The sequence below is a fragment of the Crocodylus porosus genome, unplaced genomic scaffold, assembly GCF_001723895.1.
Source record: "Crocodylus porosus isolate Cpor-Errol unplaced genomic scaffold, CroPor_comp1, whole genome shotgun sequence".
Classification (NCBI taxonomy): domain Eukaryota; kingdom Metazoa; phylum Chordata; order Crocodylia; family Crocodylidae; genus Crocodylus; species Crocodylus porosus.
The window spans coordinates 109,202,560-109,216,524 of record NW_017728931.1 but is presented as its reverse complement, the minus strand read 5'-3'; the positions used below and the strand labels follow the sequence as shown (position 1 = coordinate 109,216,524).

The 13,965-nt window shown below is 39.2% G+C and overlaps 1 protein-coding gene across 2 annotated transcripts in view; it reads right to left on the bottom strand.

The window, feature by feature from the left end:
- The window catches only part of MLC1 (megalencephalic leukoencephalopathy with subcortical cysts 1), a 31,229-nt gene extending 18,140 nt beyond the window's left edge, over positions 1 to 13,089 (bottom strand). For both annotated transcript variants that reach the window (XM_019543483.1, XM_019543484.1), the window contains exons 1-5: positions 12,960 to 13,089; positions 12,081 to 12,264; positions 7,965 to 8,054; positions 2,963 to 3,016; positions 2,496 to 2,597 (exon numbers count right to left, since the gene is read on the bottom strand). In XM_019543483.1, coding sequence (XP_019399028.1) covers positions 2,496 to 2,597; positions 2,963 to 3,016; positions 7,965 to 8,054; positions 12,081 to 12,260 — 426 coding nt within the window. In that variant the 5' untranslated portion in view covers positions 12,261 to 12,264; positions 12,960 to 13,089. The remainder of the gene's footprint in view (positions 1 to 2,495; positions 2,598 to 2,962; positions 3,017 to 7,964; positions 8,055 to 12,080; positions 12,265 to 12,959) is intronic.
- Positions 13,090 to 13,965: the final 876 nt, after the last annotated feature.

Below are 13,965 nucleotides of genomic sequence, written 5' to 3'. Positions count from 1 at the left end.
CCTACTGGGCACCGGGAACCCCCAAGCTGCTGGGGAGCTCCCGTGAGGCCTCCTCTCACCCCTACACCCTCACCCGGTCCTCCAGTGTAACCATAACACAAGCCAAGCCCAAACAGCTGTAACAAAACCAACAAAGAGCCTACCCGCTCGTAATGCAAACTCCAAGCCCCTCTAGGGCTCCCAACCCTACTTCTTGTCAGGGTGTTCTCGCCCCTAGCATCATCGCAGCCGGTCAGTAAGGTAAGGCTGCAACCACCAACTCTGGCCACTCAGCTCAGCCACAGAGCTCCTGCTCCTGAGGCTGCCAGAAGGGAACTGCTAGTCAGGCTCCGGCCTGGGCTGTTTATAAAGGCCCGGCCCTGCCCCCTTCTGGCCACATGACCTGCCTGGTTGCCCCAGCAACCGGCAGCTGGGCTGCCCCAGTGATTGGCAGCTCACCTTATCTCATTCTCAGGCACGGAGCACCCCAATGCCTCCGTGACACTCCCCGCCTCTCCCCCTCCCCTCCGCAGATAACATCTTCATATCAAGGGATAGCAGACAATGATGGTAACTTCTAACAAAAAGTGCAGCAGAATGAACAGCAAAAATGCTTTTGGATTTGTATTTTTAAACTGAAAATTCTGGGAAAAAAATCCTCCTCAGGGCCAAGTACAGACATTACACTTTCACTGGTATAAGTAATCAGAAACTAGTTTATAACTGTGAAGGGAAAGGCCTTGGGGCCGGAAGAAACTCCAGGAAAGAGACTAATTCTCCTATACTCACCTTAAGTAAAGGAAGGATTGTTGCTGGAGGATCGAGCCCCACACCATGGTTCCAGAGCAAATGCTCTCTTAGGATTGGTGACTGAGGAACACAGAATAGTAATTCTCCTTCCCTGGAGGTTTCTGAGACCTGGCTAGACAAAGCCTTGGCTGAGATGATAAAGTTGGGGATGGTCCTGCTTTGAGCAGGGGGCTGGACAAGATGACCTCCTGAGGTCCCTTCTAATCCTTATTTTCTATAATTGTATCCAGTATTAGGTGATACTTAATGGCGCAGAGGAGCCATTAAGGAACTAACCTGGCCTACAGTCAATCCACAATCAAAAAAGCACCAAAATGTCTTAAAGTCCATTTTTAACATATTCCCATTGAGATGCACTCTACACTAAAGTCCTGGAGCTGAGGATCTTTGATGAAGAACTAATAGAAAATATGTCTGCATTTAGATTTACTGGAAAAATATGGAAAAGCAATCAGTGTGCCTTATGATTGTTATATTAGACTGTAGAAACTGGAAAAATAAAATTAAATCAGTCTGGGTAAAAATGTAACTCTCCCTAATTTTTTTTGTTTTGAAATTTCTAACCATAACAAATCAATTATTTTTTTGCTATGCTTTGCATCAAAGCCACCAAAATGAAAAAAATGTTTTCAATACCATTTACAGAACATCATATTATGGTAATTCAGAATATTACATAACTTGAAACTTAGACCCAAGGCTAAAATTTTTACACTTATGCACTAAAACTACATAACATTCAGGGTTGCCAACTGGCTTTAAATTTCTGGATGGTCAGTAAAAAGGCAGCCTAAAATTCCCTGTCCATAAAGTACATAAAAGTAGTCAAGCCATCTGTAATACCTAAGAAACCCTAAGTTCATTTCAAGATCCATCATCTGAATGAAGCTACATTTAAGTGTCAATGCTGGACAGAGAGAGAGGATCAGCATCACCTGACATCTAGGCAGGAGTGCTTGAGCAAGGAGCTGAATTAGCTGATCTCCTGAGGTCCTGTCCAGTCCTACTTTTGTATGATCCTAAAAGCAATCAGAAAAACACTACACAAGGGTTAATTCACCTTAGAGCTAGAGAAACTTCCATCAAGGTATAGTCATATAGGAAGGTCAAATTCATTAGTCTGGATCCCTGCATAACTACTGAAGACATGAACTGAAGCCATGTGCATATGTTTCCCCTCAATTTAGATGTACAACCTCACTCACAGAAGTTTTTTTGATAATCTTCAACAACAGGACCATATATCCTCTCTGAACAGGATCTTATTTTTCCCCAAAGACAAAAAGACAAGATCTACCAGCACAACATTTTTTTTTTTTTAGAACTAATAGGTACTCCCTTCTCTCCCCCAACAACCTCCCCTACATAGATGAATGCTGCGGGGTGTAGTGGCTTCTACATCCTCTTCCTGCCCAATATCCCAGTGGCCACCATAGGGACTGCAGCAATTCTTCTGCATTATATGATTTCTAGGTGCCAGTCACTCACTGACCCAAATTTTCCTATCTGGTTTGGCTCAGAAAATGACAATTTCCACTAGATAATATATTTTGATAAATTCCATCATATGTAGATATATGGGACTAAATTAATCTATGTTGTAGTATTGCTGTCTGCAATGCAGTTGTATTTGGGATGAATTTGGTAAAGATAATATAACAGAAAAGCAGATGTGGAATTAGGTGAAAATTATTTTCTTAACTTACATTTATTGCTGATGGATTGAGGACAAGTTTGCATCCAAACCAAATAAGACATGTTGTTGTAACAGCAAATGTAGATACAAACATAATCTGAAAATTAGATATCTGCAAAACAGTTACAAAATAAAAGAATACAGAAAAAGGGAAACAACAGTAGTGTAACTTGTGGGGGGGAGGAAAAGACAAGATCCAAGCCCTAGTCAGCAATTTAGTGTCCAGGTGAATACCAGAAAATCCATGTCCTAGCATTAGCAGCTGGCTGAACAGACACCACGCTACTGCTGAACCAGTTAAAGACTCCCTTTCTCCACCTCCCCATTCCCAGCTCTGGGCACCTCCCTTCCCTTCTGGTGCCCAGTAGCGCCTAGGCCACCCCTGACACCCTCCCACTTTCCAGTAGGGTTTGCCCAGGATGAAAACCCTGCTAGTTATGCCTCTGGTAACAATCAACAAAAGTTTAAAGTACTTACCATGTGAACTTTGTTTCTTGCTATAGCAAAACTCGCAACTGCTGAAGGAATGCACTAGAAAAAATACACAAAAAGATTAATAGACTATTTAAAAACAAAGCACAATTTTATGTTTTTTAATAATGCTATATATGTTGCTTATTGTGATATATATTGTGACTGTTTATCATGATCCACGTTGCACTAGGGAATGTACCAAAAATAAAAATATATTGTTATAATATTAAGAGTCAAGCAAACAGCAACAATTTTAGAAGTTCTGAGCAAAAGCTGTCACCTTTTTCTTTAGCTCTCTCATCATCAGTTCTAACTGAGTATTCTAGGGAGGTTTAAAGTAGACTTTCAGGGTATTAATACGTGCCTACCTATTACAACACAATGTGATGAGTCAGCTATACGCAACAGCCTTTCATGAGGCATTTCATGCCTTTGTTGGAGTAAATTAACTCCAGCAGGCTTGAGATCCTAAAGCAGGCAAAAAAATCCTGGGCCCTTGGCATTCTCTTGAAAAGGGACAATGGCATGGTTGTTAAGACTAAACATGGACCAGCCTTGACAACATTCCAGTTTTGAAGGGTTTTGTAAAACTAATTTGTAGGATCAAATTATGTCTTCAAAACTGTGTCTGTGATTTCCTTTGACTGCACTAGAAACTGTGTTCCCATACGAGGGGCCAGATTATCATCTATAGCAAACTGTACTGTAAAAAAATACTTTCTGCAAAAGAAAACACTTTCCTGAAGCAACCATTCTATCTTAAAAGTCTTTGCCATTATGAAGTACATCACATACTTCAGTAACAATTATGTTAATCTAGTATTGGAACGTATTCATAAGAAAAAGTAAAAACCTATTAACTTAAAGTTATAGAAAATGGCTTTTATTCTAAATAAATCCCATATCATGTTATGTTTCCCTCATTTTCTTCTGTAACCTCAGGACACTGAGTGAATCCCAGTCCCACTGAGTTTTGCCATTGACTTCAATGGTGACAGGATTTTAGTCTTTGAGTAGACGAGTACCACTTCTGACAGTTTGAAAATAAGAACCATGATAACAAGCGGGTAGCATTTACATCTAGTACACACAAGAGTAAAATAGGTGTTGAGGAGGTACTATTTTTAATATTAAAAAGGCAAACATTTTCCGAAAGAAGAAAAATGATTAAATAAAAAGCAAGACCCTCCCAAGATGTTAACAGAAGCCCAATCCAGCTTCCAATGAGTTAAGGGGAGTTTTACCACCGATTTTAATGGCAGCAGGATTATTCCTATAACAGATAACATAGATTGCATAGATTTGTAGTGCCAGAAGGAACCTCAGTAGATCGTTGAGTCTGATCCCCTGCCCTGGGCAGGAAAGAGTGCTGGGGTCAGATAACCCCAGCTAGGTGCTTGCCCAGTCTCCTCTTAAAGACCACCAAGGCAGGGGAGAGCACCACCACCCTTGGAAGCCAATTCCAGATTTTGGCAACTCTCACTGTAAAGAAATTTTTCCTAAAAACTAATCTAAATCTGCTCTCTGTCAGTTTATGGCCATTGTTCCTAGCAACTCCAAGGGGTACCCTGGTAAACAGCGTATTCCTTATTTCTTGCTGCCCCCCGATGAATCTGTAGATGGCTACAAGATCCCCTCACTGCCTTCTTTTATGGAAGCTGAAGAGATTCAGATCCCTCAATCTCTCCTCATTGAATTTTACCTGGATGCAGTACTCCACCTGTGGTCTTACCAATGCCACACAGAGAAGTATCCCCTTCTTAGACCTGTTCATGATTGTAACAGGGGTTCAGGCAGGAGCCCTGTTAATAAAACAGGATTCAGCATGACTGACCCGATGATGTACCCTGCCAAATGGGGGGAAAATCACACACCCAGGACAGTGCCGGGTGATTAGCCTGCCACGACCAGTATAAATCTGGCGGCGGGGCATATACTTTTTGCCTTTGGGCATGAGAAGACAGCAAGGGGTGTTCAGAACCCCAGACAGCGAAGATGACAAGAAACCCGCCTGGCAACTGGGAAGAGACTCCAAGACCACGGGACCCAAGACGAGGAGAATCCGTTTTCAGGGCAAACTATACACCATATGATTCTGGCAGCTCTGGTGAGTGTGGTGGGAGCCGATGCTTGGCAGAACCACGCGGAGGGGGATCCCTGACTGAAAAAGACACCCCAGGATAATGGGCGGGCAGGAGAATCCCATGCCGGCTCAGATCCCAATCCCAGAGTGGCAATGCCACCGGGAGCAGCGACATGGGAAGCAGCCGGAACTGATCCCGGTACAAGACAGACACAAGAGATGTGGGGAACGAGCCTCGCTAACAAGATAAATAGCGCTTAGAACGCTGAGCGCTACATTGTAGCTAGGAAGTATCCAGTGCTAGGTCACCTGCTCCGTGGCGCAGGTGCGCCTCGCTAATGAAGTAATTAGCAAGGCTACAGTTACTGTACTACTTTATTTTGAAAAATAAACAAACACCATGAGCACATACCACCTGGGTGGTATTTATTGATCCTTAGCATTGAAAGATCACTGATCCCCTCCATTTTCTCTCAATCCAAGTCATGGCAGGAGAGTACAGAAGGGAGACAAAGCTAGGATCGCCCACCCCGCTCACAGTGATGCACCTTCTAATGCATGAAAAAGAGTGTGGTTGGCTTTACCTATCACTTCATTACATTAATAACTCATGTTCATTTTGGAGTCAGCTATGACTCTGAGATCCCTTTCTGCTCCTTAGAAAGTCACCTTCCAGTCTGTAGGTGTGTTGGTGATTCTTTCTCCCTAGATGCAGTACTTTGCACTTATTACTGTTAAACCGCATCCTATTCTGTTCTGCCCACTTTCCCAATCTGTCCAAATGCACCTGAATCCACTCCCTGCCCTCACTCTGCCTCATAATTTGGTATAGTCCATGAATTTGGACAGAGTGCTTTCCACACCCTTATCCAAGTCACTGATGAAGATACTGAACAGCACTGGTCCAAGGACCAAACCTTGGGGAACTCCACTGCCCACACTTTTCCAGGTTGAAAATGACCCATCTACCACCACCCTCTGGGTGCATCCCGTAAGCTAATTCTTCACCCACCTGGCCGTCTAATAATCTTCATCACATCTGCTTAATTTATTTGTAAAAATGGGATGCAACACTGTATCAAAGGCCTTTTTAAAATCCACGTAGATGACATCTACCATAAAACTTACTTCTAAAAATGTTGTGACCTGGTCGTAAAAAGAAACCAGGTTAGTCAGGCAGGATCTACCTGCTATGAAGCCATGCTGGTTGCCCTTCAGCATTACTTTTCCTACTGGACTCCCACAAATGTGAGCCTTAATAATTTTTTCAAAGGTTTTCCCAAGGATAGAGGTAAGGCCAAACAGCCTATAGTTACCCGGTGTTAATAAACAGTTATTACCTATATAACATGTTAAAAAAGAGTGTATACTTTCTTTCCTTGACCCATGCAAAAGAAGTAGCACCACTGGTTTTAGAACATCTTTATGTGTCATTTCAAAAGGTGAGTAAACAGACACTCATGTCATGTGAAGCATTCCAAAGCTGGCCAAAGTGCTCAAAAAATAACCCTGGATGAAAGGGCAATTCTCTGGAAGACCTTCACTGTGAAGCACTTACACCTGTACATTCTACAGAGAGCAAGAAGGGCTTTCTCAGTACTCCAGCATCCCACAGTGCTGTGCTCTCCCCCCAACCCCAGCAGAGGTTGGAGAGAGCAGGGTTGACAACCATGGGCAGTCTCTTGAACACTCAACTGTCCCAGGGCTGGAGAACAGAAATCACCACCTGCCTCTGCTTCCAGTCTCCTGGTTCCAGTATGGAGGCAGGGGCATCTGGTCTCCTCGGTCCAGCAGGGTGGCACTCAGCTGTCTTCAGGAATCTCCAGAGCCTGACAACTGGAGAAAACAATTCTATGCATGCCTGTCTACCTCTGGAACTGGAAGACCAGAGACCATGCACACAGGGCAACACTTGTTGGCTGTCTGCCCTACCTTCTCCCCATACTCATAAAGGAGGAGGGGAGTGCAGTCACAGGAAGGTGCAGGGTGAGGGCACATGTCTGTCCATGGTCTGAAACACTCTGAATTTGAAGTGCTCAAATGTATCCAAGGCCTCTAACTGCAGTTTTTGAGTTACAACCTCCCTTCCCTGAGAAACAACTTAGTATGTCTGTACACCATCCCTTATTCACACTAAAGTATCAGTCCTGACCTAAATTAAAACAAGCTTTTCATTCAGATTGCCAAAATGATGATGATAAAACAGAGTATTTCAATGAACAAAGGAATTAGGATTAATTTTATCTGATCCACAGAGAGCTAACATGTGGATTATGGTTATATAATAAGCTAAAAAGACATAAATTACTAAATTAATACTAACAATTAAGAATTTTATTATGCCTTCATTTTTCAATAGTTGTTTGCATAATGCTACACATTTTGCTAATAAAGTAATACCATTTCAATACCTTTTATCTTATTTAGTGTTTAGATATCATTATAATCTACATTTAAATAAAACCTAAAATAGATCATCAGACAGGCAAGATAGATTAAAAACCCACCTAACATAATAGTGCCCAGCCATCAACTACAAATATAGGGAAAGATATTCTACAAAGATTTCTTAAATGAAATTTCTTCCCCAAAGGATTTTCTGTAGAAGGGAAAAATCTAGAACACAAAAAAACTATACATAGGGATCAACATTTCACTCTCAGGACAGTTGCTTCTGGGTGAGATATTTAACAAGAACAATATTACAAACAGTTCTCTATGAAAACCATGCAGTTTTAACCTATTTCTGAGAACTACACACAGAAGAGATATTAGATAGGAGGTGTAATGCTGGAAAAAATGATAAAATGGGTGAAGAAAGTTAGCATACAGAAGACAGATTAAAAGGAAAATAAGTGCATAAAATGATTTATTATAGTTTGTGCTGTAAGACAGCCACAGCAATTTCTTAAGAATGCTTACTGAACCTGCTGCACAACGTAAATAATCCATTTCAGATGGAAAAACATTTCCCAGATAAAGTGAAAATCCAGAAGTCAAAAACAGGCAAGTCTGCAAAACAACAATATGGTATAAATTAATGCAAAAAATGTGTAACAGGGCATAAAAAATTAGCTGTTTCTTTCACAATAAAATGCTACTGAACTTTTAAATAATACAGTCTTTGTAGAACTGACACTGAAGGAAAATTTCAAAAGATACACAGGTCAAAGAACATATTATGTTGATTGTTAAGTTGCACCACTGGACTATAAGAAACACATCTGAATGAAGCACTCTATACTGACTTGGCAAATGTATAACTGAATGTTTAGAAGCCCATACTGCATTTGGGGCAAATGTGATAAAAAATTGACCCATCAGGACCAACATTTCGAAGAGATCTTAACCAAGCCTCTGAATTTTGGTCACAGAATTACAAATGACTGCATTCTCTCACATAATACTGAACAACCAAGTTTTCACATCCCAAGACTCAGATGTTTAAGTCAGGTATTTTGTGTACCCAAATTGAAGTCTGAGTCATGAAGAAAACAGCACGGAAAGACGACCAATCATAAATTGAGAGTCTGCTTTTGGAATATGATCTTTCATGGGATATTACACTAAGGCTTCCCTAAATCTGCAATTTATTTAAGTTTGAATGATCACAATACTTTTACAGAATTACAATTTAAAATTACTCAGTTTTACATTAGAGCAATTTAGAATACTTTTCAGTTACACACATAGAAGTTTTAATTGTTATACATGATCCGAGCTTTTCATGTGCACTGATAGAATGCCTGGGTTAATTTCAACACTGTACTATAGTGTTTTCCTTGACTGAAGTTTGCCCCTCACCTTAAATGCTTTGTTAAGTCATCTGGGTTCTGTGTGTTCTGTTTTCCTGACATAGGTGTAACACTCCCATGCACACTGGGTTGTATACTGTGTTTTCTGGGGTGTGTTTTTTGATATGGGGGAGATGGCCCCTGCTGTTCTGGCCACATGGTCAGCTCATGACAAGCCAGGGCCTGTATCTAGGGGAAACCCATCTGGCTTCATTGGCCAAAGGAAGCAGAGAATGCTTTAGGCAGATTGGTGGGGAGAAAGACCACAATGTGGTCCTCCCTGATTGGACAAGACTTGAGTGATGTCACATCAAGTACCACTAACTGAGGTTTTCTCCTTTTTTCCTAGGGCTGCTGAGAGCTGCACAGCTATGTTGGGAGCTAGAAAACCTGCTGCCCATGGGGAGGGTCTCCCCTGCTCTTCACTGAGAGGCCAGCAAATGCTTTTTTGAAGGGAAAGCCTCAGGTACAGGAAGAGAAAAATTTCTTTCCCATCTCCATCTTTCCCTATTTTACTTATGTGGGTTAATATCATGGCGGTATTAAACCCCAAGGCAAACTGCTTGGGAATGGGTCCTGGCAGTTAATTCCATTTAAGGCCAGTGTAGGAGTAACACCATGGGGGTGTTAATCACTGGAGCAAACTGCCCAGGAATGGGTCCCAGCATTTACTGGCTAGAGGGGCCTGGCTCCCTCTGTTTTGTAACTGTATCATCTCAGCATGGGAGATAGATGAGACCAGATGTCCAGGCCACAGCCATAGACCTGGGCCTATTTTGTTGCTGTTTCTACAGCTGTGATGTTTCAGCCAATTTGAAGTCAATGGTAAAAACATTATTTTTTACTGTAGAAGGAATCAGCACAGTTGTTAAAAGATTAATGAATTGACAGTCTAAGGACATGGTATGATCAGTTCACTTGGGCCTGATTATTTCCTAACTTGATTATTCTGTGTACAAGAATGCAGAGTATAGAAACTTTTATGGTACTGAGAGAAATTCATAGAAATCTTTGCCTTCCTTTTCCCCTGTAGAAGAGACTGGAGTTTCCACTCCTTAAAAATGCTGAGTCACTCAGATCCAGGCAAAATGTCATAATGATGTGTCTTGTTTTAGACCTCTACACCACCCAGCTATCCTTATGTTTTATATATGGTTACAGCTTACAGACTGGCACTATTCATAAATCCATTCCAGGTTGACACTTACATCCTACCTACTGTGAGCAGAAACCAAATTTGTCACGTGGCAAATGAAAAGAAGAGTAGTGTGGTCTAGGCCACAGTGTCAAAATTACGATTTGTGGGCAAGATCCAGCTACTATGTCTAAATTTTGCCCATGAGGAACTGCAGAGTCTAGATCTGGCCTGGAAGACCAGGCAAGTATGACACCCCTGGTCTAGGCAATGAACAAACTCGTCTCATTAGGAACAAATGGTTGAAACTGATTGGCCTAGACACAGTGTCGTTTTTACCCTGTTTTGAAGGGCAGACATTTAAATTGCATTCCTCTTCCTGGTTCCTGCAGGTTTCATCCTATGTATGGTAAGATGAACAATTACCAACTGGAGCAGTCATAAAGAAATGGCAGAATATCATGGGTTAAGACTCTCCTCTTATAAGTCAACCTACTGCAGTCATTTCACTGCCTGTTTACTAACTAATAGTACTTTACATATAGTTGCCACATATCTGACCCTACATTATTGTAGGTAGATTACTATTAACTCCTAGCCACCAATATTTTTCCTCTCCCTCTTTCTTTGGCATTTTTAAGCTTGCAACATTCTGTTGAGCCTCTCCAAAACAGGTGTTAATAGAAGATGAGGAATGGAGGTATTCAGAACTTTTGTTTATATAGTATGGCTTGAAAAATATGCTTGGAGCACATTCAGATGATGATCCATTTGTTGCCCAAATACAGAAAAAAGGCATGTTGACAGGTTAACAAGACATGGACCCTTTAATGTTACTCTGTAGATTGAAACTGCTGGTGTGTTTCACTCCACAGAGAAGTATTTGTTCCGCAACACTGGGGACCTCAGCATTCCAGATGGCTTGAAAAGGATTAACCACTGTAGTATTTAAGAAAAGATTACCTAACTTTAATTTATTGGCTTGGTTTGTTAATAAAGTAGCAACCTTATTTAACCAGAAAACATGAGTGGTTCTCATGGGCAGTATGCCATCAGCTAATGGTCATTAATCACTAGTAAAGACCAGTTTTTCTCAACAGCTCTATAGAAAAAAAAATGAAGGAAAGCAAGTTCCCTCCTTGTTAAGAATGCTTGAAAGCACAGTGAAAGACATCAAAACCAAGAAGGTCATCACTTCTTTTGCCCCTTCTTGTTAAGTAATAGAGCATTTCAAAGTAAATTCAATCTATTCAAACAATCAATTTGTCAAAAACAAAAAAGGTCAGGAATCTAATGAAAATAAGATGTTTTTATTCACTCTACAAATAAGTACATAAAGTACATTTTAATTAATGTATTAATGCATTAAAATGAAAATTACCACTTTTTCAGCCATTGCCAAATAGTATAACTCAGGCTACAAAACACAACAGGGCGACAACCAGAAAAAAAGACCAGTAATGTAAATTCTAGTATTTATCACTTGTTTGTTTAGTCATTACTAGTCAGAATGTCAAGGGTCCAGACAACAGACCTTCAAAGTCATCATCTTTCATGATTCTTTCTATGAAACTTCCATTCAAGACACTGTAAAGTTAACACAAAACAAATGGAAAGACATGGCTCTTACTAATTAATCTTTCCAATCTCTAGTACACAGAGAAGAAATAATTACAATTATACTTTAGATAATATCTTTTAAAAATAAAAATACTGTTATAGGAAATAGTACTAAATGAATAGTTTGAAATATACTGAAAATGAAATATTTGATCTGTCTGGGTGGTACTGAACTACATATAATTTCTTTTATAGTGAATATCATGGATATATGGAGACTTTTCCCCCTCAATTTATGAAGTTATAACATTATAAATCAAAACCAGTGTTGATTTGATATGATACTGATTTAAACACTTAGTCAGAAAGTTTTGTATTTTATATTTGCTAAACACATTCCCAAGTACAGCAAGAATAGTTATCTTTATACCTTTAAATCCCTTTAATATCAGCAATGTGGTTGATTCTGTCAGTGGTACCAACAGAAAAATGCAGTTACTCAGACTTTCCTTGGAATTTTAAATGAAACAGTATGTTTAAAATACTTACCCCCATCAACAAAGAAAAGATCCATGTTTTGTAACTAAAACAAGGATGAAGTCTCTTTGATAGCTGAAGGTCACTGGATTTGATATCCGGTACATAATTTCCACTCTCTTGTTTTCCACGCTCCAAAGTTGGCATTCTGTCATAGCTAAATTCTTCTCTGTATCCTTCGTCCCTGGTCATAACACTACACAGAGGCAAAATTAAAAAAAAAAATCATGAAAATCAGAAATATCAAAAAGTATGTTATTGCTTCTCTACATTCTTAAACAGATCAGAGCTAAAATAGCTCCTAATTTAGTAAAACACAATAATAGCAATAATTCATGCTTAACAGTTTAAAACTATACAAATATTAAATAATTCCATCTAATAAACAACCTACCTAAATCCTTAGTTAACAATTAGACAGCATAAAAAAAATAAAAGTTATGTCTAAAGGTTTTTCTTGTTTAGAATGTATTATCATTTTATCAGGTTTAAGAATAATCTTTAGAGGAGACAGACAAAGAACAAAATGAAATTAGTATTTAGTGGGTGAAATATAGACTTTGTCAACATATCTAAATCCAAATCATTATTTTATATCTTTTAAATGTTACTAAAAGATTATTAAGATTTTCTAAATACATTTTATCCTAATTTGCATCTGGCTTTATCCTCAGAAAATGAGAGATTCTACAATGATTCAGATGGACTCATACATTCATTATTATACAGGTCCATCATATTTTACTGAATTTAAAAATAGTTATTTAGCATCAGCCATGTTGCTTGTATATTTAGCTTGTTGTTGTCAAATCTATTCTAACGCCTTCAGGAGTAGTTGGATTAGTATAACTTATTATATATTTTTCAACATTTAAAATTCTTCATGCTTACCTTAAATTGAAAAGTTAGTTGTCAGTTAAAATAGTTTGAGTAATGTTGTCTCTATACTTTGTGATATTCTCACTGGTTAGTAATTCATGCTGCTTTTGAAAAGTTTTCTCTTCCACTTTGGCTTTCAACAACCTCTATTCATATATGGAACAAAAGCACACAAAAAACTGCAGTTAAGCCAGGGAACAGGGAAATGCCTCCTGAATTTTAATGAAGAGAATACACTAGAAGATGGCTGTACTATATTCTTTTTCCAGATCAGACCTACAGGTATACAGAATTTTTTTAAATGAGCATGCCATACTAACTGGCACTTTAAATGAATAATTTACAATAGTGTACATGTTACAATAGCCAATGATAGATTTTCCTACAGAATTATTTCAAAATAGTGGGGTAGGAGCACTTAAAATTGCAAGTTTCTTAATATAAGGTAAGAAAGAAAAAATAATCTGCTCTTCAACTATTTTAACAAATATAAATTTATACCTGCAGAAACTTTACATTTACTAAGGATTAATGCTTCAAATGTCTTCTTTCCTATTCAATTAATATGAATGTTTCCCTAACTAAATCATTGTGTTCCAGAATGCTCAGATAAACTTCGCACACATAACTCATGTTGGCAGAGGCACTTTCACAACAGTTTTTGTCAAACAATACTATTAAAATTCTAATAAGCAAAAGTCACATGAAGTGGTCGCTATCCTATCAGATCTCTTCTTTCAGCTTATTCAGCAATGAAAATACAGGAATGCATCTACTCCGGAGATACTCGCATCTTGACAACTGCAGCAATGACAGAGCCTTCTATATCCACTTAAAACTCCATTGTAACCAAGAAACAGTTCAAACCACAGTAAATTGAAAAACAGAATCTTTGAAAACATGGAAAAGCAGGGGTGGGCAATTACTTCAGGCAGAGGGCCACTTACTGAGTTTTGGCAAGGCATCAAGGGCCGCATGACAGACAGCCGGGGCAGATTAATATTAATTTTCTAAATTT